The sequence below is a fragment of the Muscardinus avellanarius genome, assembly GCF_963383645.1.
Source record: "Muscardinus avellanarius genome assembly, chromosome: 20".
Taxonomy (NCBI): Eukaryota; Metazoa; Chordata; class Mammalia; order Rodentia; family Gliridae; genus Muscardinus; species Muscardinus avellanarius.
In genome coordinates, this window is record NC_137806.1 from 35,071,660 (window position 1) to 35,091,841 (window position 20,182).

At 58.4% G+C, this 20,182-nt stretch overlaps 1 protein-coding gene across 1 annotated transcript in view; it reads left to right on the top strand.

Annotated features, from left to right (window-relative positions):
* Positions 1-387: 387 nt before the first annotated feature.
* Positions 388-20,182, top strand: part of EGLN1 (egl-9 family hypoxia inducible factor 1) — a gene marked incomplete at both ends in the record, with an annotated part of 28,520 nt that continues 8,725 nt past the window's right edge. The window contains 2 exons of the mRNA XM_080717239.1: positions 388-738; positions 823-1,233. Of these exons, the coding sequence (XP_080573365.1) occupies positions 388-738; positions 823-1,233 (762 nt within the window). The remainder of the gene's footprint in view (positions 739-822; positions 1,234-20,182) is intronic.

Below are 20,182 nucleotides of genomic sequence, written 5' to 3' on the forward strand. Positions count from 1 at the left end.
TACGTGTACATGTGTATCACACACATACACATACAAATGTATATACATGTGCCTAATACGCGTGTACACACTCGCATCACACGTGTACAACATGCACACACACAGGCACGCATATGCAAACACGTGACGCGCACACATGCATGTGTATTCACGCACACGTACGTGTACGCGGCACAGGCTCACAGTCACAGACATGCGTGTACACACGCGCGCGTACGCACACACACGGAGCCGGCGCGGAGGGCGGCGCGGCCTGCTCGGCGGCCGCGGCCTTTGTCTGCAGGCCGGGCGGGCGGCGGCCGCCGTGACCCGCCGCTTCCGCTTCCTCCGGGCAGGTGCGGCGGCGGCGGCGGCGGGGACGTGCGGCCGGGACACGCCGCGCCCGCCATGGCGAGTGACAGCGGCGCGGGCGCCGAGCGCGAGCGGCAGTACTGCGAGCTGTGCGGGAAGATGGAGAACCTGCTGCGCTGCGGCCGCTGCCGCAGCTCCTTCTACTGCTGCAAGGAGCACCAGCGCCAGGACTGGAAGAAGCACAAGCTGGTGTGCCAGGGCCCCGCGGCGCCCAAGGGCCCCGCGCCCGCGCCGGCCCCCGGCCGGGACCCCGGCCGGGACCCCGGCCCAGACCCCGGCCGAGACCCCGGCCCCGACCCCGGCCGAGACCCCGGCCCAGACCCCGGCCCTGCCCCCGGCCCTGCCCCGGGGCCCTTGGGCGCGGCGGGGCCGGGCAGGCCGGCCAGGGCGGGCGGGCCGGCGGGGCCGCGGCGGGGCGGGCGCGGGCCGGGGCCGGGCCCGGGGCCGGGGCCGGGGCCGGGGGCCGGGGAGGCGGCCAGCCTGAGCCCCGCGGCGCCCGCGGCCGACGCGCTGAGCCCGGGCGGCGCGCGGCCCAACGGGCAGACCAAGCCGCTGCCCGCGCTCAAGCTGGCGCTCGAGTACATCGTGCCCTGCATGAACAAGCACGGCATCTGCGTGGTGGACGACTTCCTGGGCCGCGAGACCGGCCAGCAGATCGGCGACGAGGTGCGCGCGCTGCACGACACCGGCAAGTTCACGGACGGCCAGCTGGTCAGCCAGAAGAGCGACTCGTCCAAGGACATACGGGGCGACCAGATCACCTGGATCGAGGGCAAGGAGCCCGGCTGCGAGGCCATCGGGCTGCTCATGAGCAGCATGGACGACCTCATCCGGCACTGCAACGGCAAGCTGGGCAGCTACAAGATCAACGGCCGGACCAAAGTAAGTGGCCGGGCAGCGGCAGGGGCAGCAGGCCTCCACCGCAGGCCAGCCGGCCGGGAGGGCCCTGTCCCGAGCCCACCCTCGCCTCCTTCCGCCGGCCTTGCTGACCTGCCTCCCCTGAATGGCGGGCAGCTTGGCTCTGCCGGAAGCTGTCGGTCTCATACGGAGCCCCCTGGCCGTGTACCCCAAGCCCTGGTCCCCGGGCCTGCGCGTGCCCACCCTGCTGGAGCCACAGCCAGGCTCCGGTGTGGCCAGGCACCCGTGTCAAGTGGCAGCCGGCTGAGCTCAGGGAGGTCTATCCTAGAAAGACCCCCGCGCCCCTCCCAGCTTCTGCTCAGCCGGGGCCTGCTGTTTGGAAATCCACTACAGAGCAGGGAAAGAGGAATTTCCCTTTTCAGATGTGCAGGTAGCCTACATTGGTGGCTAGGTTTCCTCTGCTTTGTGAGTAGGATTCCTTTACTTTAAAAGGGCTGCTTTGCAGCTTCCTGGAAACCGGGAAGGCTCCATTTGCCGTCTCTAGGCTTGGTGGGTTTTCTGGCTTCTCCCCTCCCTCCCGAGCTCACAGCAGATCTGCCCCTCTTCTTCCCCTGAGTTCTCTTTCAGTGGATTTCCCAGGTCTGAATCTTTCCTTTGTCCCCAACTCCTCTGGGCCACCCCGCTCCACTGTCCACCCCGGCAGTCTCTGTCTTGAAAGATTGGCTTGGGCAACCAGCACATGTGGGTTTGTCTGTTTGTACACACACTGGTTCTTCCCCCAAGCTCCATCGTGTGTCTGTGTTGGACTGACTGTTTTGACAGTCATTCCGGGTGACTGCCGGGCTCAGCCCCGAAGACCGAGCCAGGCAAGGAGGAAGGTTCTCAAAGTGAAACTTTTCTGGGGCGAAAGCACAGTGTGAGCCTGTAGTTTATGTCCTGCGGATTCGTTGCTGGTGAAGGCACGTGTCTTAATGTTGTAAAGTCTTAAAAAAACGAATGACTGTTTAAAATTAAGCTCGTAGGCAAAGGGGATCTGATGGAACCTCAGCCTTGGCCTTCCACAGGGCTTACACTTACTATTAAGAAAAGGAACGGTGTCAGGGTTCAAGCCTGAACGTTTCCAGGAATGGCAGGCCAGGAGAAGACCAGGTGGGGGCCAGGGCTCCGAACACCCACGGAGCTTAGTGGGCTTCGCGTGTCGGAGCCCCGAAGACGGCAGCGTCCTGAATCTTCCATGATCTGCTTTCCGAGGATAATTTAGCTTTGCAGGTGAAGCTGAGAGCTCTTTGCCCCCGTCTCCTCCGGTCTCCGTGTTTCTTCTTGCCCGTCTCTGGGAGGGGACAGCAGACACCTGGCTCTTGGGAAGCTGTCTCTCGCGGAGGCTGTTCGGAGAGTCAGGTCCCAGGGCTCCACAGAGCCTCAGTCACTGGCTGAACGGGTAATAAGGGGCCAGCTAGAGGATGGATGGGTTCATACTCTGGACCTGATGGTCCACTTACGGCATGAATGATCTGAGGGAGTGCCTTCAGTAGTGCTTCCCGGATGACGGAGCTGTAGTAATCGTGTTTGAGCGTGTGAGTTAATATTCTTGAAAACACAAGAGCACTTGCTCCGGGGACTGGGAAGGCGATCTGGACACCACCCAGACACCCCAGGGCCCTGGAGGGCCAGGATCGCTGGAATCCGAATCCCACACAGTGGGTCCTGTTATTCCTGATTTATACCTGAGGAACTCTCCCGTCTGACTTGACCAGCCACTTAGGGAAAGCCAGCTAGGACTCACGCTCAGGCGTGTCAGACGTCAAGACATCCGCGACTCCCGAGAGGTGTGGGAGACATCGGCGTGCGCTCTCAGTGGCCCAGCATGCTGCTGGAAGGCATGGTCGATGTGCATTTTTGTTGATAGTGAGCAGACAACATTCACTTTGTATGAACGAGCAGACTCTGTGATCGGGCTGCGTAAACTTTTATCAGGTGAGACTGTGTGGTGTTTATTTCATTTAGGGGCTTACAAGCCAGTTTATATTAACCACCTGGCTCATGCCCACTTGAATACAGCTCTTTCTCATTTACTTATTTATCTATTGAACTATTTATTGTGGTACTGGGGTTGAACCCAGTACCATAGCCTACCCCCAGCCCTATTTTATCTTTTATTTTGAAACAGGTTCTCACTAAGTTGTGGACAGCCTCACTCAGTAGCTGAGGCTGGGTGCGAACCTGCGCTCCTCCTGTCTCAGCCTCCCACGTACTGGGATTGCAGGTGTGCGCCCCCACGCCCAGCTTTCAGCACAGCTCTTAAGAGATGCCAGAGGGAGGAGGTTATTGTGCGTGATTGTAGAGGAGGTCTTCAATAAAGAATTTTATTATGATTGCAACACTGTAGTGATCCTGAAAGTGCAGTGGTGCACACCTGTAATCCCAGCACTGGGAGGCTGAAACAGGGGGATTGCAGGTTTGACAGCCTCAGCAACTCAGCAAGAGCCTTAGCAATTTAGTGAGACCCTGTTTCAGAATGAGAGAGTAGCCAGGTGTGGTGAGGCACCCCTGTAATCTCAGCACTTGGGAGGCTGAGCTGGGAGGCTCGCAGGGTCCAGACCAGCTTCAACAACTTAGAGAGGCTTTCCGCACTGTAGCAAGACCCTGTTTCAAAATTAAAAATAAAGTAGGGTTGGGTGTAGCTCAGAGGTGGAATGCCCTGGGTCCATCCCCAGAATTCGCCCAATGGCCCCTTCTGCTGTCCACTGTTTCTGGCTTCATCTTCACGGCAGCAGGTGAGTGGCTGGTGCTTCGTTCTGGCTCTAGACGAGGACATTGGGACTGGAGAAGGCAGTCCACCTGGAATCCGGCAGCTGGCCAGGGCGCAGGCCTTCAGACCAGGCGGCAGCTGTCCTGACTTACGTGGTCGCGCTGGGTGCCCTCCAGTGCAGGGCAGGCCCGGGGATGTGCGGGGGCTTGGCCACCGGGTGCCGGCTGGGGTTTCCCTGGAGTTTGTGCCTCAGACGAGCCTGCCTGGCCCTGTCCGTCCAGCCGCGGAAGCGGAGCCACAGGGAAGGGTGAAGTGCTGCAGGAGAAGCGGGCTCAGCTGTCGCCACTGGGAAGCGGTCGGCTTTCCCCGGCCTTCGTGGGGCTTGCCCTGAAAGCGCCCTGCGAGGCTCCCCTGTCCCCACGGCCTTCCGTCCACCTCCACGGGGAGGCTAGCGGCGGCCTCCGGGGGAGAGGCGCGAGGCCTGCTCTCGTGTGCAGAGCAGCGTGGCTGGGCCGGAGGCCGGGGAGCACCGAGGGAAGAGAGGCTGTGGGGCGTGGAGCCTCCTTTCCCGCCTCTGTCCCATTGCTAGAATCGTATGGCATTATTTCTGCAACTTAACCCTAACTCCCTCCGCTCTGTTAAACATCTGCAAGAGCAGCCAGCTGGGTGAGACCGTCCGCGCCAGGCGCTGCTGCTCAGGGTTTCCACGCATGCGGCTGTCAGTTGGTCAGCTGCGGCTGATAATGGTTTTAGAGCAGGGAGTAGGATGCGGGGCAATCCTGTTGCTCTATTATTGTGACCACAGGGATGTGGCAACAATCCTCTTAGAGGATAAAAACAGACCAGGCGCCAGGGTTGGGTGAGAAGCCAGGCGGTGCCACAGGGGGCAGGGCTGCACCTGAGCCAGGACTCTAGGCCCAGAGCCTGGACCCCAGTGAGCTGCTGGCTTCTGAGTCCAGTTGGTAAACAGCCATGCCAGAGAGCGAGCCCAACAAACCCCTCTCTCCTCAGCTGCCCTGATCCCCTCCTGGGATTGCTGGTGTGAATGTCCACGTACCTCACTGTATCGGAATTCAAGATGAGGATGGGCGTGGTGGCGCACGCTTGTAATCCCCGCACTTGGGAGGCTGAGACAGGAGAATCGCACAGGTTCAAAGCCAGCCTCAGCTACTGAGTGAGGCTCTCAGCAGCTTAGTGAGACCCTGTTTCTAAAAATTATGTCTGGGAGTGTAGCCCAGAGGTAGAAAAGCCCCTGGGTTCCATCCCAGTACCACACACAAAAAAGAAAACAAAACAAAAAACTGTAACCCTGTAACCCTAGTACTTGGGAGGCTGAGACAGGAGGATCACAAGTTTGAGGATAGCATCAGCAAGTAGTGAGACTCTCATCAACCTAGTGAGACCTTGTCTTTATGCAGACGGGCTGGACACGCTGTAGCTGCCATCCTGGGCAGCTCCTCCTCGCCAGACCTCAAAGACCAGACAACGGGCTGCGTGACTCAGCCTTGTGGGGACACTGTCCAGCGGGTTAGTCCACACGGAACAAACCCCATAATCCTAAAGGAACTGCATGTTAGCGGATGTTCCGCATGTGTATGGCTCCTAATTTTCAGCCACAAGTAGACTCCGCATACCCGCGGTTACCTGCAGGAGCGAGGAGCCCTCTCCATGTGGAAGGCTGGCCGAGCCGTGCCCCTGCAGGATCTGGGCTGTGCGCCACCTGGTAGGCTGCAGGACGGCCTTTGGGCCAGTGGCTGCTGAGTCTCTGAGACTCCGTTCTTCCACTTGTGAGATGGTTGGAATGGCACCCGTCTCTCCTGCCTCTCGGGCTGGCTGTGAGGCCTGTACGTGAGCCCGCTTGTGAAGCGCCTTCTGCATCATAGGCACCTGGAGAGCTGCCGGAAGCTGTCCCTCCTGTCATTTAAAAGTGTTTCTGCTGGCACGGTGGTGCACTGTAACCCTAGTACTTGGGAGGCTGAGACAGGAGGAACACGGTTTGCAGCCAGCTTCAGCTACTGAGGCCCTTTGTAACTCAGTGAGACCCTGTTTCAAAATAAAGAATAAAAACAGGGCTAGGATGTACATTGGGGATACAATGCCCCTGGGTCCTATCCCCAGTACCAAAAAAGAAAGAAAAGGTGTATCTATTTTCTGATCCTTCCTGCTAAGAGTTCTCTGCTTTCCTGTCTCTTGCCTCCTAAGAGCTAGAGGTAAAAGAGGCTGAGAACATCTTCCTCCTGTCCAACCCTCCTAGCAGGACGGAAGTTGCAGAAAGGTGGAGCTGGCTGTTGAGGGCCGCAGAGCCCACAGGCAGGTGTCCGTGGCTCCCTCTCCTGCCCAGGGCGTTGGGCGCGCTGCTCCTGGGGGCCACGCTTCCTGCTGAGCTGGCCGGTGCTCGCGACTCCCTTGGCCTTCGGCGCTGTCTGTACTCCTGCCTTCTCACGGGGCAGCTAAACTCTCCTCCCGGGGTCAGCCCCCAGGCCTTGCCGTCCTCTGCGGTGGCTCGCTGCCTCCCCATGTCTGGCTGAGCCTCTCCCTGCCTGGCTGGCGGGCTCTATCCTCCGACTTTGTTCTTCTCCCAGCTTCTCTGAAGCTCAGGCTTACTGGTATGCCTGCAGATGGATGCTATCAGCTGAGCTGTTTTTATTTAAACTTTCACTCTGGGCCTTGAGAGCTGCAGCACCCTCCACCGCCCCTCCTTCCAGCAGGTTCTTGGGCACTTGTCATGGATGTGTTCCACCTGCTCTTCTGCGAGCCCTGGGTCCGGCTCGGAACGCTGTCCCCGGCGCACGGTGATGCTCGCCTAACTCGCTGGGCCCTCCTCACGGCCCACCTTTGATGCTAGTCACTGCAGCAACTCTGTGTTCTGAGAAGCCAGGCAAGCCCGGAACCTGTTGGATGGTTAAGCAGAGTCTTTCCTTAGGACAGCTGAGCTCAGCCGCACTCCTAGTCCACAGTCTGGGTCCTCTGCCCCTCTGCGGGGACGCTGTGCTTCATAACCGTGCTTTTCTATAACCAGTGCGCAACTCGTTCCCTTCCACGGTGCTCGGGCAGGTTCTGCAGCCTCGGTGTGCTTACTGGAGTCACTGTAAAGTTTGACTGAACGTGGAATTCTAGTGTCCCACACGCCTCCTGGCCTCTCCTCTCCTCTCCCCCTCTGAGATTGAACCCAGGCCCATCCTGCAGAGGCCCTTGCTAAATTCCTGAGGCTGGCTGCGAACCTGAGATCCTCCTGGCTCAGCTCCCACGCACTGGGCTCACAGCTTCCCGGTGCCTGCTCAGGTGCCAGTGCTCTACAGACTGCACGTGCTCTCGGCTCCTCGTTGGGTTCTCCGGGTCCTGTTCTGAGTAGCCTTTCATTCACCTATAGTGAGCCTGCCCTGTGCAGGCGCTGTCTGAGCAGCTGGGGTGCTTGCAGCTCAGAAGTGGGCAACACCCCGGCATCCTGCTGGCAGAGTGAGGACGGCCAGGCCAGCAGCCGCCCGCCCGGGGTGCTTCTTGAGCTCGAAGGCCTGGGTTAGTGTGGCCATGAAGGAAGTGAGGGCAAGTTCTGTGGTTGAGGAGCAAGAACATTCCACGTGAAGGAGGTGAATGGCAGACACCCACGGCCTCCGTGAGTGGGCACAGCATGGCCAGCCGGCAGGGAGGGTGGCCTGTGAAGTCCTGGGTGGGAAGCGGCCAGCCCTGCCCAGGACCCTGGAGTTTTATTGCAGGGATACCAAGGCCATCAGAGAGCTGGCTTTGAAAGAACTCTAACCCTGGTGTGGCACCCTCGGCTTGTAACCCTGGCGTCTGGGATGCTGAGGCAGGGGCAGCTTGACCCAGGAATTAGACTGCCCTCCTGAGCAACAGTGAGGCCTGTCTCTTGAAGGGAAAAAAAAAAGATTGCTAGACAAGCAACCTGGGATCTTAGTATTCAGGAGGCAGAGACAGGAGGATCACGGGTTTGAGGCCAGCCTCAGCAACCTAGCAAGACCCTGTATCAAAGTAAAAAATAAAAAGGGTATGGTATTGCAGGCCTGTAATCCTAGTAGTTGGGAGGCTGAGACAGGAGGATTGCAGGTTTGAAGACAGATTCAGCTACTTAAGCCCTCTGCAATTTAGCAAGACCCTGCTTCCAAATCATAAGTAAAATAGGCTCAGCTGCCACCCTGGGCATCTTTCCAAAGGACTGAGATCAGGGAATCACAGCAGCACATGCATGCCCGCACTCACAGCCGCACACGCATGCCCGCGCTCACAGCCGCACACGCATGCCCGCGCTCACAGCCGCACACGCATGCCCGCGCTCACAGCCGCACACGCATGCCCGCGCTCACAGCCGCACACGCATGCCCGCGCTCACAGCCGCACACGCATGCCCGCGCTCAAAGCAGCGCCATTCACAGCAGCCAAGTAGGAGCCAACCTAGGTGCCCACCCACAGATGAATGGTTGCGCAGGTGTGGGAGATCCACACCATGGAATCTACTCAGCAATAAAGAACCAAATAATGTCATGTGTGGGAGACCGGGAGAACACGTTACGTGATTAGCAGTCACAGAACGTGGAGGGCCGTGGGCCTTCTCTTGTACAGAAGCTAGGGAGTCATCGGGACACCAGAGGGGCTTAGCCAGTGGAGAAGCTCCGGGAGCCAGGGAGGTGGTGCAGGGTGGGGAGGGTCGGTGAAGGACCGACTTCCAGTGGCATTTGTCACTGGAGGACGCCTGCCTGTATGCCGAGGGGGCTGGGGAGGGAGTGGGAAGCCGCCGGTGCTGTGTGCATGATGTCGCCATCACCGAGAACTGCATTACAAGGTGAGACTGTAGCGTACGATAGCAGCAGGCAGGGAGTAAAGCGGGCCTGGGGCTGTCGCTTGGAGGTGCCTGGGTTGGAGAATGCCCCTGGCTTCAATCCTCAGCGCCACAGGAAGGAGAGAGGGAGAAGGGCCCGGGCGTGGCAGGTTGAGCCCAGGGCCCAGCCCCAGCACCCTGGGCAGTGTGGGAGCGGGGAGGAGGCGGAGGCAGGAGGGGAGGCATCCCTGCCATAGTCTGGGCCTGAGGGATGGGGCTTCGTGCTGCCGCAGTGCAGTGAGCGGTGCTAGTGCATTCTGGATGCATCCAGGAGGCAGAGTGTGGAGCTGGGCGGTGTGTGCGTTAGGCAAGGGCGGGGCTGAGGGTCAGGACGGCCTCAGAAGCCATGGCTGCTGCCTCCTGCCCTGATGCCTCTGCTCTGGCCTGGCGTGTGTGGCGGGGTGCCGAAGGTTGAACCCAGGGACGCTCTGTCTCCCAGCCACACCCTAGCCCTTTTTATTTTGAAACGTGGTTTCACTAAATTGTGGAGGCTGGCCTCACACCTGAAATCCTCCTGGCTCAGCTTCCCAAGTACTGGAATGGCCGGCATGCACCACCACGCCCAACTCAGTTTTACGTATTTAGAGATTTCTCTCCCTCTCTCTCCCCCCCTCGTTCCTCATTCCTCGTCCCACCATTCCACCGTTGAACCCCTCTTCCCCCTCTTCGATCAGTCGGTCTTTGCAGTGTGTTCTGTCTGTTACTGCCCCTGCCCCAGGGCTGTTCTACCCCTGAACCGCATCCCAGCCCTTGTTGACAATTTTGCTTGGCAACAGGGTCTGGCTAGGTTGCTGAGAGGCCCCTGTCTTTGGAGGCTGGCCTTGACTGTGCTGCTGCCTTTCAAAGGCTCCTTCGCTTCAGCCACGCTCCCTCCCGGGCCTGTGTGTCCCGAGCGGCCGCCTTTCCTCCCTCTGCCTTCTTGTCTCCAGGTGGCATGTCAGGCGGCCCTGGGTGTGCCCTGCCTGCCCTCTGAGCAGGCCGCTCTGGCCCTGTGCCCCCGGCCTCCGCCCGAGCCGTGTCGGTGCGTGAGGACAGCACTGGCCTCCTTCCCTTGAAGCGCTCCCACGCCTCCCGGCTGAGGCCCAGTTTATGGCTGTGCTGCCCACGGTAGTGACACGTCTTCACACGTACCACCGTGTTCTACTACCATGTTCACCTTGCACACTACCCGCCTTGCTCAGGACCTTCACAGAATGTCCACAGGCACGGCCCGCTCTCCGAGGCGGCAGCGCGATTCTTTGGTTCTTTTGGCTTGTTGCTGGCCGTGGACAGGACGCTTGGCCGCGCACAGGGCCTCACTCGGCAGTGCGGCCGCAGGTTCAGCTGCTCCCGGCACCCTGACCTGGCCCACACCCTCGGCCTCCTGACCCGCTCTCCAGGGGTCCTGGGCAGGCTACCCAGTGCTACGTCTGTCACGTGCTATGTGCTGACACCGTCCAGATGCTCGGTCACGCCACCCTGTGCCGTGCCCGTCAAGTGCCATGTGTGTGGACGCCCAGGCGTGTGGCGTGTGGCGTGTGTGTCTGACTCCTGGCTGTGCCCGCTGTGTGCTGAGCATGTGCTGCCGCCCTCGCTGTCCTGCCCTGCACCTCTCCTCTGCTCACACCTCGCCATCCAGGTCTGAAACTACAGCAGACATCTTGAAGTTCTCTGAGTCTTGGCCCTCCTGAGGCAACTCCTTGTGCGTACGGGGCTGTTTCTCAGCCCTGATTTTCCAGATAAAAATAGCCTGGGCCAGCGTGGCCTCAGCTATTTCTAACTCAGGCTGGGGAGAAAGGTTTTCTCTGAAGGTGAAGTAGGCTGTGCAGGCTGTGTATGTGGCCCAGCGGCCGGTCACAGTGTGAGGGGCCCCTTCGCGGACGGTCACAGTGTGAGGGGCCCCCTTGCGGCCCCAGCGGCCGGTCACAGTGTGAGGGGCCCCCTCGCGGCCCCAGCGGCCGGTCACAGTGTGAGGGGCCCCCTCGCGGCCCCAGTGGCCGGTCACAGTGTTAGGGGCCCCCTCGCGGCCGGTCACAGTGTGAGGGGCCCCACACGACAGGGATGACGGGGCCCAGGGGAGACGGCCTGCGGCCTCATCCTCCAGTGCCCGTGCATCCCAGGAAGCAGCCCCCCAGGCCAGCAGTGGAAGGCGCTCGCTGTAGTGACCCCTCCCAGTACTACCCCTCTGTGGCGCGAGATCACAGCTCCTCACGCAGGCAGACCCGAGCGCACAGCGCACTGGCCGCCGGCTGAGAGCGCAGAGTGAGATCTTCACATGCAACGTTTCAGACTTCTGAAATCACCACACTTGGGTCTGGTTTTAGAACTGTCCTGTATCAGAATCCATAAAAGAGGGGTTAAGAATAACATCTAACAAAAGAGGCAGGGCTTAAACAAGACGGGAAATGCTACTCTTCCATTAGGGAAGCCTCTTGGTCTTGGCCACGTTCTAGGTTCGCACCTGGTAGTCGGCGTGGGGTGTTGGCTTAGCTGTATTTAAGGAAGGTGGGCGAGGAGAGGTTGGCTGGCTTGGTCTGGCCGTGGAATGCTTTCATCCATTTTCATCCTTTAAAAAGTGTTCTGCAAGCCGGGCGTGGTGGCGCACGCTGGTAATCCCCGCGCTTGGGAGGCTGAGACAGGAGGATCGCATAGGTTCAAAGCCAGCCTCAGCTACTTAGTGAGGTTCTCAGTGAGACTCTGTTTCTAATAAAATATAAAATAGGTCTAGGAGTATAGCCTGGAAGTAGAAAGCCTCTGGGTTCCACCTCCAGTACCACCAAAAAAAAAAAAAGTGTTTTGTCTCCCAGCTTTGCTTGACTTTGACATTTAAAACGTGTGTTTGTTCTCGAGTCCAGAGCTGGTAAAGCAAATTGCCCAGGAGTGAATATTGGCCACTGACGATTTGTCTACAAGTAGTGGTGGTAGTTTCGGGAGATTATGACCCAGATATTTTGGAGTGAAATTTCTTGAGTGCAGACACTTTGGCTAGAAATTGTATGTGTGGTAATAAAATAGCACCCCCCCACAGCAGACATGGTTTCCAAGGCAGTTACGTAAGCTGGCGTTTCATAACTTTGTTTTGCTTGTGGACCCCTTAGGAATCTCCTGAGAGCTGCAGTCTTCTTACCCCAAGGCGCACACACGTTAGAAGAGTCCCAGAGAGCCCACCGGAAAGGCCCACCTTCTCACGTGAGAGTGAGGCTTCTGCTGTGTCTAGTGGCTCCTCTCGCCTCTGTCCCTCACGGGAGCGAGCAGCTGAGTCACAGAGGCCCAGAGAGAGGAATTCCAGTTGTGACCTGTAGCTGGGGTGTGTTATATGCAGACCTGGGAAAGCCTTGTGGTCTTTACAGAAGGGATCAGGTAAAGAGTATGTACCAGGACGGAAGCCACAGCTGAGCCAGGACGTCTGCACTGGGGGACGTGCTTCCCCCGGTCCAGGCTAGTCCTGCTTCAGAGTCCAGGTATGAGCTGGGCATGGTGACCCACCTCTGTAATCCCGGTACTTGGGAGGCTGAGACAGGAGGACCACAGGTTCAAGGTCAGCCTCAGCAACTTATCGAGACCCTGTTTCAAAATGAAAAATAAAATAGGGCTGGGGATGTTGCCTGGAGGTGATCCTGGGATCGATCCCCAGTATAAAAAAGGATCAACCTCATCCAGGTGTGTGGAGTCACTGTGAAAGACCAAGAACCTCTATCACCAGCGGTCAACCTGGGCCATGCCTGTTCTCGGCCCTCTCCCCGCACGCTGCCTGTCCCTTGCTGCTGTGACACACGTGCAGGTGTGTTCTGCTTTTGTTCTTTTCACTTGTAAGGACAGTTCAGTAAGATTAACCTGAATTTAAAAAGCCTCAGGAAGCCAGGCGTGGTGGCGCATGCTTGTAATCCCCGCGCTTGGGAGGCAGAGACAGGAGGATTGTGCAGGTTCGAAGCCAGCCGAGTACGCTGGCTTAGGAGACCCTGTTTCCAAATAAAAATGTAAAAATAGGTCTGGGAGTGTAGCCCAGAGGTAGAAGGGCTTCCTGGAACCCCAGTACCACCAAAAAAAAAAAAAAAAAAGCCTTAGGAATAACAGTGCACCAGTCAGGGGGCACCCTCACTCACAGAGGTGAAACAGAGCCCACCTCGACTGGCCTTGCTGCTATTAAAAGCAGTTCCTGTGGTTGTCAGCTCCAGGACAGCACTTGGCAGTTCAGAGGAGAGTGTTTTCCAAAGCGTGTGAGAGTGGTCAGTCCTGGCAGCTGGCCCCAGGAGCTGTGCCGCTGTTGCTAGCATGGAGGCTGACCTGTACTGTGCGCCTGCTGTCGTGGCCACCTTCCCGCCACAGTGGCCAGGACCCAGCAAGTGCAACTTAGAGGTAGAGACGCTTCTGTGGGGCTCTGGGTTTCACAGGTCAGCCCACGGGTAGCTGGCTCCACACAGAAAGCTGGTGGCAGGGCTCAGCCGCGCAGCCTGGTGGGTCAGGGGACCCCGTGCAGCCGCAATGCCGCCGCCCTGTGGTCGAGGGTCGCTCAGCTCGACCTGCTCCGCACCGCTGTGGGGTCCACTGCATGCACCCCCAGCGGTGGCTGCTCCTGGGACCACTGCGCGCTCCCAGCAGGTGGCTGCTCCTGGACCCACTGCGCACGCCCAGCCGTGTGCCGCCACCCTTGCCTGCCGCCACCCTTGCCTGCCGCCACCCTTGCCTGCCTCCCTCTCGTCTCCGATCCGATCCGCCCTTGGCGGTGAGCTTTCTCTTACCAGAGTCATCTTGGAGTGGAGACCCGCAGACTTTTTGCTCTAGAGGCTGAAGTATCGCAGGCTCTGGGATTTTGTGCCTTTCCTGCTGTATCCGGCAGACAGAGCAGGGCTGCGCTCCAGTAAGGCTTTATTTACAAAGACAGGTGGTCGCCAGACCTGGCCAGGTAGCATCGTGCCCAAAGATGTTTGAAGTCACAGGTCACTGGTGTGTCTTTCTTGAGTATACTTTTACTCAGTGACTGTCTAGAGTGAGTTAGTTTAATTGGCAAGTAATTTAAAACATCCTGGTCTGGGAGTGTCGCTCAGTGCAGGAGGCCCTGGATTCAGGCCCCAGCGCCGCACAGACAGACACACACACACACACACACACACACACATACACACGCGCGCGCGCGTGCGCGCTCAGTAACAGACTCGGCTACCCAGCGGATACAGTGTAAAGGCGAGTCTGTTAAGATGAACGAGCCCTGTAAGAAATGCCTGCGGTTCCGGCTTCCTGCAGCCGTGTCTACAAACTCTTCTGCCGTTTGTTGGGACAGGACAGGCGAGTAGAGCTGCTGGGCATCCGGGCCGTTGCAGGGCGAGAGGGTGCAGCAACCTCCGATGTTAATTTCTGAGTCGGCCGAGGCAGTGTGGAGAGGCATCTGTGGCAGGACCGGGTCCTGGAAGGAGGAGCCTGGAGAAAGAGACCAGGCAGGAGACTGCTAGAGAGAGAGGCCGCTCTTAGGAGGGAGCAGTAGGTGGCGGAGCACACGGGGCCGCAGCGGGACAGCCCAACGCTTGGCTGTGTGGAGTGTGTGGGGCAGGAGAACCCAGGAGGACAGCGCAGGCTGGCCTCCAGGTTTGTCCAGGGAGACAGCCGAACGAGGGTGCCATTTCATAGAGGAGGCTCGACGTGCGAGGGGGCACAGGCCAGCGTCTGTGCTGTGGGGTGCTGTGTGCACGGTGGACTTCCAGGTGGACCTGGTTTTGCAGGTCTGAGGCCTGGGTCATGGAGGTCAGTGGGAGAGTGAATGTGGCCCCCGGGCCTGCAGGAGGAGCTAGGGGGAAGGCAGGAGTGGAAGGAAGGACCCAGAGGGCCGGGAGAGCTTCTGCTACAGGAGGGTGTGCCCTGGCTGCCTACCTGGGCCTAGCCTTGTGGAGGCGCTCTCTGAAGCCGTGAGCTGAGTGTGGGCGGCGGTGAGGATGCTGGCGGGGCCGCAGCAGCCCGTGGCCCACCAACCGTCCAAGTGCCTTGGAGGTCTCCTGCAAGTGCAGCTTCTGATCAGCAGGTCTGGTGGGTCCCAGAGCCTGGTTTCCAGGGACTCAACTCTGTGTCCTGGGCTGTGTCCAGGCAGCTGAGCGCAGCAGCAGGCCCACAGGGCTGGGGCATGTTGCTGAGTGTGAGGGACCTTGACCTGTGGCAGAGCTCTGCAGAGCGGGCCTTCAGCGGCTGCCTTGAGCACTGGAGGAGAAGGGAGCCCACAGCCTGGCGGCCTTGGATGCTCTGCAGGCACCGAGTTGGAGGCCACATGCTGCTTGTAAGGGAGGCAGGACGCTTCCCCCGGCCTAGGGCCCCTGAGAAGGCGACCGGTCCCTGAGACTGTGACATTTGGGAAACCTGGCAGACTGTGTTTTGAGAACGGCCTGTGGCCAGTGGAGCTGGAAGGACAGGGTGGTGGCTGTGTGTGTGTGTGTGTGTGTGTGTGTGTGTGTGTGCGCGCGCACGTGTGTGTGTGTGTGTGTGTGTGCGCGCACGTGTGTGTGTGTGTGTGTGTGTGTGTGTGTGTGTGTGCGGTGTGTTTGCTGTGTGCTGGGGAGGGGAATGACCATGGAGAGTTGGTGCTCAAGATACAGAGATGGGGCTGTGGATTAGGGTCTCCAAGGCGGGGCAGGTCAACTGAGCCCCTCTCTATGGCCCTTGAGCCAGCAGCCTGGGCTTGTGGATACGCAGAACTGGTCCCGCAGGCCGGAACCCTGGCCCCAGGCACTTTGTGGGTGTGAAGGCGCAGGCCTGGCCTTACATAGGAGAAAGGACACCCACCCTTCCTGCACTGCTCTGACCCAGGGGCAGGTGGGAGGATGTGGGAGCCGCCCTGGTGGAGAGGATCGCCTCCACCTGAGGAGTTAGAGAGCTGGGCCTGGGAGAGGGGCGGGAGGGGAGTCGGAAGTAACCACCTGAGGGACTGAGGGGCGCAGAGAGGCCCGCCAGATCAGAGGCCGCCACGCCGGCTTGTGCTTTGCCCAGTGTGTGTGGAGTCTCAGCTGCCCGGCGGCCCTGGGCCCCTCTGTGCCCAGCTTTCTGCCAGTCTGCAGGGCGTGGTGAGGGCAGAGGTGAGCTAGCGATATCCTGTCCTGGGAACGGAAAGCAGCGAGGCCCTGAGGCCTCGCGAGGAGGCAGGGAGGCCACGCAGAGGTCACGCACCGGCAGCCCGAGGAGTCGGGCCCTTGTCTCATCGCCAGGGGAGGAAAATTCTTTCCTGTGAGACTGAGAAACGGAGCAGGACTGTGATGAGTGAGATAGCAGGCTCAGTTTCCGTCCAGGGCGACTCCTGGGTGCTGGCGTTGGAGGCCGCAGGGACGGGGTCCTCAGTCCGCTGGCCTCCAGCCAGCCGGAGCGAGGAGCGGGGCCCTCCCCCTGAGCCTGGTAGGATGTGTGGGCTGGGCGGAGATGGTGCTGGAGCACTGGAGACATGCTGGCATGGAGCGGGGAGGCTGGGTGTGAAGGTGCCCCGCACGCGATGACTTAAACACAGCTCTGCTGACCTGAGCTGCACTGCAGCAGATTCCTGCAGCCTCAGGGCCGCAGCTCAGGTCGCAGGGGAAAGCAGGTTGGCAGGTTGAGGCAACCCACAGTCACTTGCTGGCCACTGGAGCGCAGATGGAGCTCTATTCCACATCCTTGCCTTTGCTGCCGAGCACCTCGTGTTCCGAGTCCTCGGCCTCGGGTTCTGGGGCTTCGCCGCTGGAAACAAAGTCCCTCAACTGGGAAAGAAATTCACCAATGAATCGAAGCCCTTGCTTCCAGCCATCTGAAAGTGTGGTCAACCAAGGGCTCTGACCAAATCGGACTGCGGCCGCTCGGCTGTGTCAGCCACATCCCGAAGCAGGCTCTGGGGGCAGAATGGCTGCCGAGATTGTGAGGGACGAGGGGCGCTTCCACAGCGGCAGCAAAGCCCCCAGCACAGGCCACCCTGGAGAGCCGGGGTGAGGACCAGGGGCCAGGGGCCAGGGGCCAGGGCCCAGGGAAGCGGGGCTCCTGGGAGGAGACCAGAGATGGAGGCTGGCCAGGGTAGGGCTGGTGCCAGCTGCCTACCAAGGGCGCTGGTGAGGCTGTTGGGGGAGGCCGCTGGTGAAGGGCCAGTGGAGACCCGGCGCCTCGCTCTGCCCACTCTGGGTTCTCATTGACAGTGGTCTCTTAGAGCCAGGGAGTGATGGGGACCAGACAGAACGGGGCCACGCCCACAAGACACAGTCTCTTAATAGTAACTGGGCACAGTTGCAGTGGCCTTTGCCCTAAGCGTTAGGTTACAGCGGAAACTAGTTTTGGTAAGGAGATGGAAAGCAGAGGCATTGTCCTCTGAGCTCCGATCCCAGCCCTTTAAACATTTTTTTTTTTTTTTTTAAATTTTGAACAGAATCTCAGTAAGCTGCCAGAGCTGGCCTTGAACCTGCGATCCTCCAGTCTCAGCCTCCCAAGTACTGGGATTACAAGCCTGCATCACCATGCCTGGCTTATATTTTTTGAAACAGGGTCTCACTGTGTTGCTGGGGCTGGCCCCAAACCTGTGATCCTCCTGTCTCAGCCCCCCAAATACTAAGATTATAGGCATGCGCCATCAGGCCTGGTTTAAAACTAGTTTTTAAAGGTTTATATGCCATCCTTGAACATGTAAATTCTAGTTGGGTTGTTTTGTTTTTAGTATATCTCGAGATATTATGAAAATGTTTCTTTGATCTTTGTTTAACCTTTGGAACAATAGTTTAAGTTCTTATCCAGTATTTGTATAAATGCTTTTAAAATAAAAGCTAATCGTTCTGTTTCAAGGATTTTATTGTCAGGATATCTTATTCTGAGGTTGTCCTGCTTATTAGAATTGAGTATTTGCAGAATAAAAGATAATATTCTAAAGTGTATTTTTATGTTAAGCAGTAAAACCCTGTGCTTTGTCGTGATAACAGCTTGAGTTTTGGAGTGGTGAAGTTATCAAGTGCTGTTTTACTGTGGGGTCTGCTTTTGGGCTCCGTGTCACTTTTGCTTTCAATTCCATCTGAAACGCCTGACCTGTCTTTCTTTAAGGAAGCAGCAGGCGTGGTGCACGCGTGTAATCCCAGCATCGGGCGCTGGGATGCGTGTTCCAGGACAGCCTTGGCCACGTAGCGAGACCTTGAGCAACCTAGGGAGACCTTGTTCAAAAGGGAAGAGCTCAGAGGAAAAGAGCCTGGCGCACCCCCACCACAAAGTAACCAACTGGAGGAGCCTGCAGGCTGGCGCCCGGGGCCGGCTTTGGGGAGGTCGGCTCCTGCCGCCTTCCGGGTCTCTTCTAGGCGCTAACGTTCTAGAACTTTTGCTGTGTCGGTGTTCTGCCTGCCGGGATGTCGCCGGGTGCTGGGCTGGGAGGCTCTTGAGAGATTCCTGGATTCAGAGCTCGAGCAGCCTGGTCCCGGTGTGCTGGGTGTGGGGCTGCGGCCGGCCGCTGTGCCCAGTTAAGACAGCCAGTGCCCTAGACTGGGTTAAGACACGTTTATGGAACGGCCCCCCAACAGGGCGCGTCTTACCAGGCACGTGCTTAGCTGCAGGATTTATAAATGTGGAGGCTCAGAAGCAGGCTGGGCTGCACCCTGCCTGCTGCCCGGTGGGCGGCGGGTCCAGGCGGCCTCCCCTGCACTGTGGAAGGGGTTGGTAGAGCGTGGAGCGGACCCCGTGGCCATCACCATGGACAGGAACCCAGATGAGCTTGCCTCGGAGCCCAGACATGGAACGGAGACACTTGCAGGAGAGAGTTGAGATGAGGTGGCAGTGCCCAGTCATCCCCCTAGGGAGGAGTCCCGAGGACTTGGGCGTGTCCAGGCCCCAGTGCTGATGCGCAGCTGGCCATCCATGTTGTCCCTGCATGGGGCACCGCAAACTTGGCAAGGGGTGGCTGTTGTTATCCCCACTTCACGGGGAAGGGGGTTAGGCACAGAGAGGTCAGTTTGCCCGAAGTCACACAGCTAGGGAGTCAAGTGCAGAGATCCGGCCTCAGAGGACACAGGTGTTTTTTACTTTATTTTTTGCAGGTCTGGGGATGGAACCCAGAGGCATTTGACCTTGGAGCTACACCCCTTGCCCAATTTTTTTTCTTTATTTTGAAACAGGGTCTCACTGAGTTGCAAAGGGCCTAAGTAGCTGAGGCTGTCTGTGAACCACGATCCTCCGGTCTCAGCCTCCAAATGCTGGGATTACAAGCATGCGCCATCACGCCAGGCTTGTTCTTGTTTTGATATATGTGTTAATATATATATGTGTGTGTATAATATACACATATATATATATATAGAGAGAGAGAGAGAGAGAGAATGTGTGTGTGTGTGTGTGTGTGTGTGTGTGTGTGTGTGTGTGTGTTACTAAGGATTGAACTCAGGGTCTCTCTACCACTGAACTGCACCCACCCTGGTTTTTTCGTTTTGAAGTAGGGCCTCCCCGCTTCGTGCCTGCCCGCTCCCTGCTGCCCACGCCGCGCCCGGCCCCCACTGTTCTTTATCTCTGCATTCTTCCTGTTGCTTCACGTCCCTCCCGTGAACACAGAAGCAGTTTTGCAAGCTGGAAAATGTGCCAAGGGGTGGTGGCATGCCGATCCGATGGCCCCCGTGCCCCGAGAGCACAGTCTACCAGGAGTGCTCTCGCCGCCCCACTGCCAGGGCCTCGCCGGCCGGTGAGCCCCCATTCTTTAAGTCCTCCACCCCAGCTTGTCGGCATCTTCCCATAGCCTGAGAGATGGAAATAGGCTTCAGATGTGGTCCAGGACCACAGCCTTGAGCAGAACTCCGTGGCTTGTTAGTCTCTCGGCTGCTAATGGGCTTTTGTTTGCTTTCTGGTGCTGGGGATAGAACCCGGCACCATTTTACCCCTGAACTACACTCCCAGAGACCCCTTTTTCTTTTTTACTTTTTGCTTTGAAACAAGGTCTTACCACATTGCTGAGTCTTGCTAAGTGGCTGAGGCTGGTCTTGAACCTTCAGGCTTCCTGTCTCATCCTCCCAAGTACTATAACAGGTGTGCACCACCACTGATTGTTAGTTGTTCTTAACGTACTTTTATGATTGAAGATTATGTGTATATCGTATTGATAATATGGCATTCCCGCCTTCCTGAACAGATAAGTGCCTCCTATTGAGAAGTGTACAAGCCGGGCGCGATGGTGCACACGCGTAACCCCAGTACTGGGGATGCTGGGCCAGGAGGATCACAGGTTCACGGCCAGCCTCGGCAACTTGGGAGGCCCTCCGCAACTTAGCAAGACCCTGTTTCAAAATAAAGAGTAACATAGGGCTGGGGCGTAGCTCAGAGGTAGAATGCCTCTGTGTTCAATCACCAGTAACATGCACTTGCAGGCGTTCACACACACACCCCTCCCCGGGACTCGGTTTCCCTTTGTCTCTGTCGAAGGATGGCTTTCGGCTCCTTACCTACCCCACCAGACCAGAGCTGGTAAT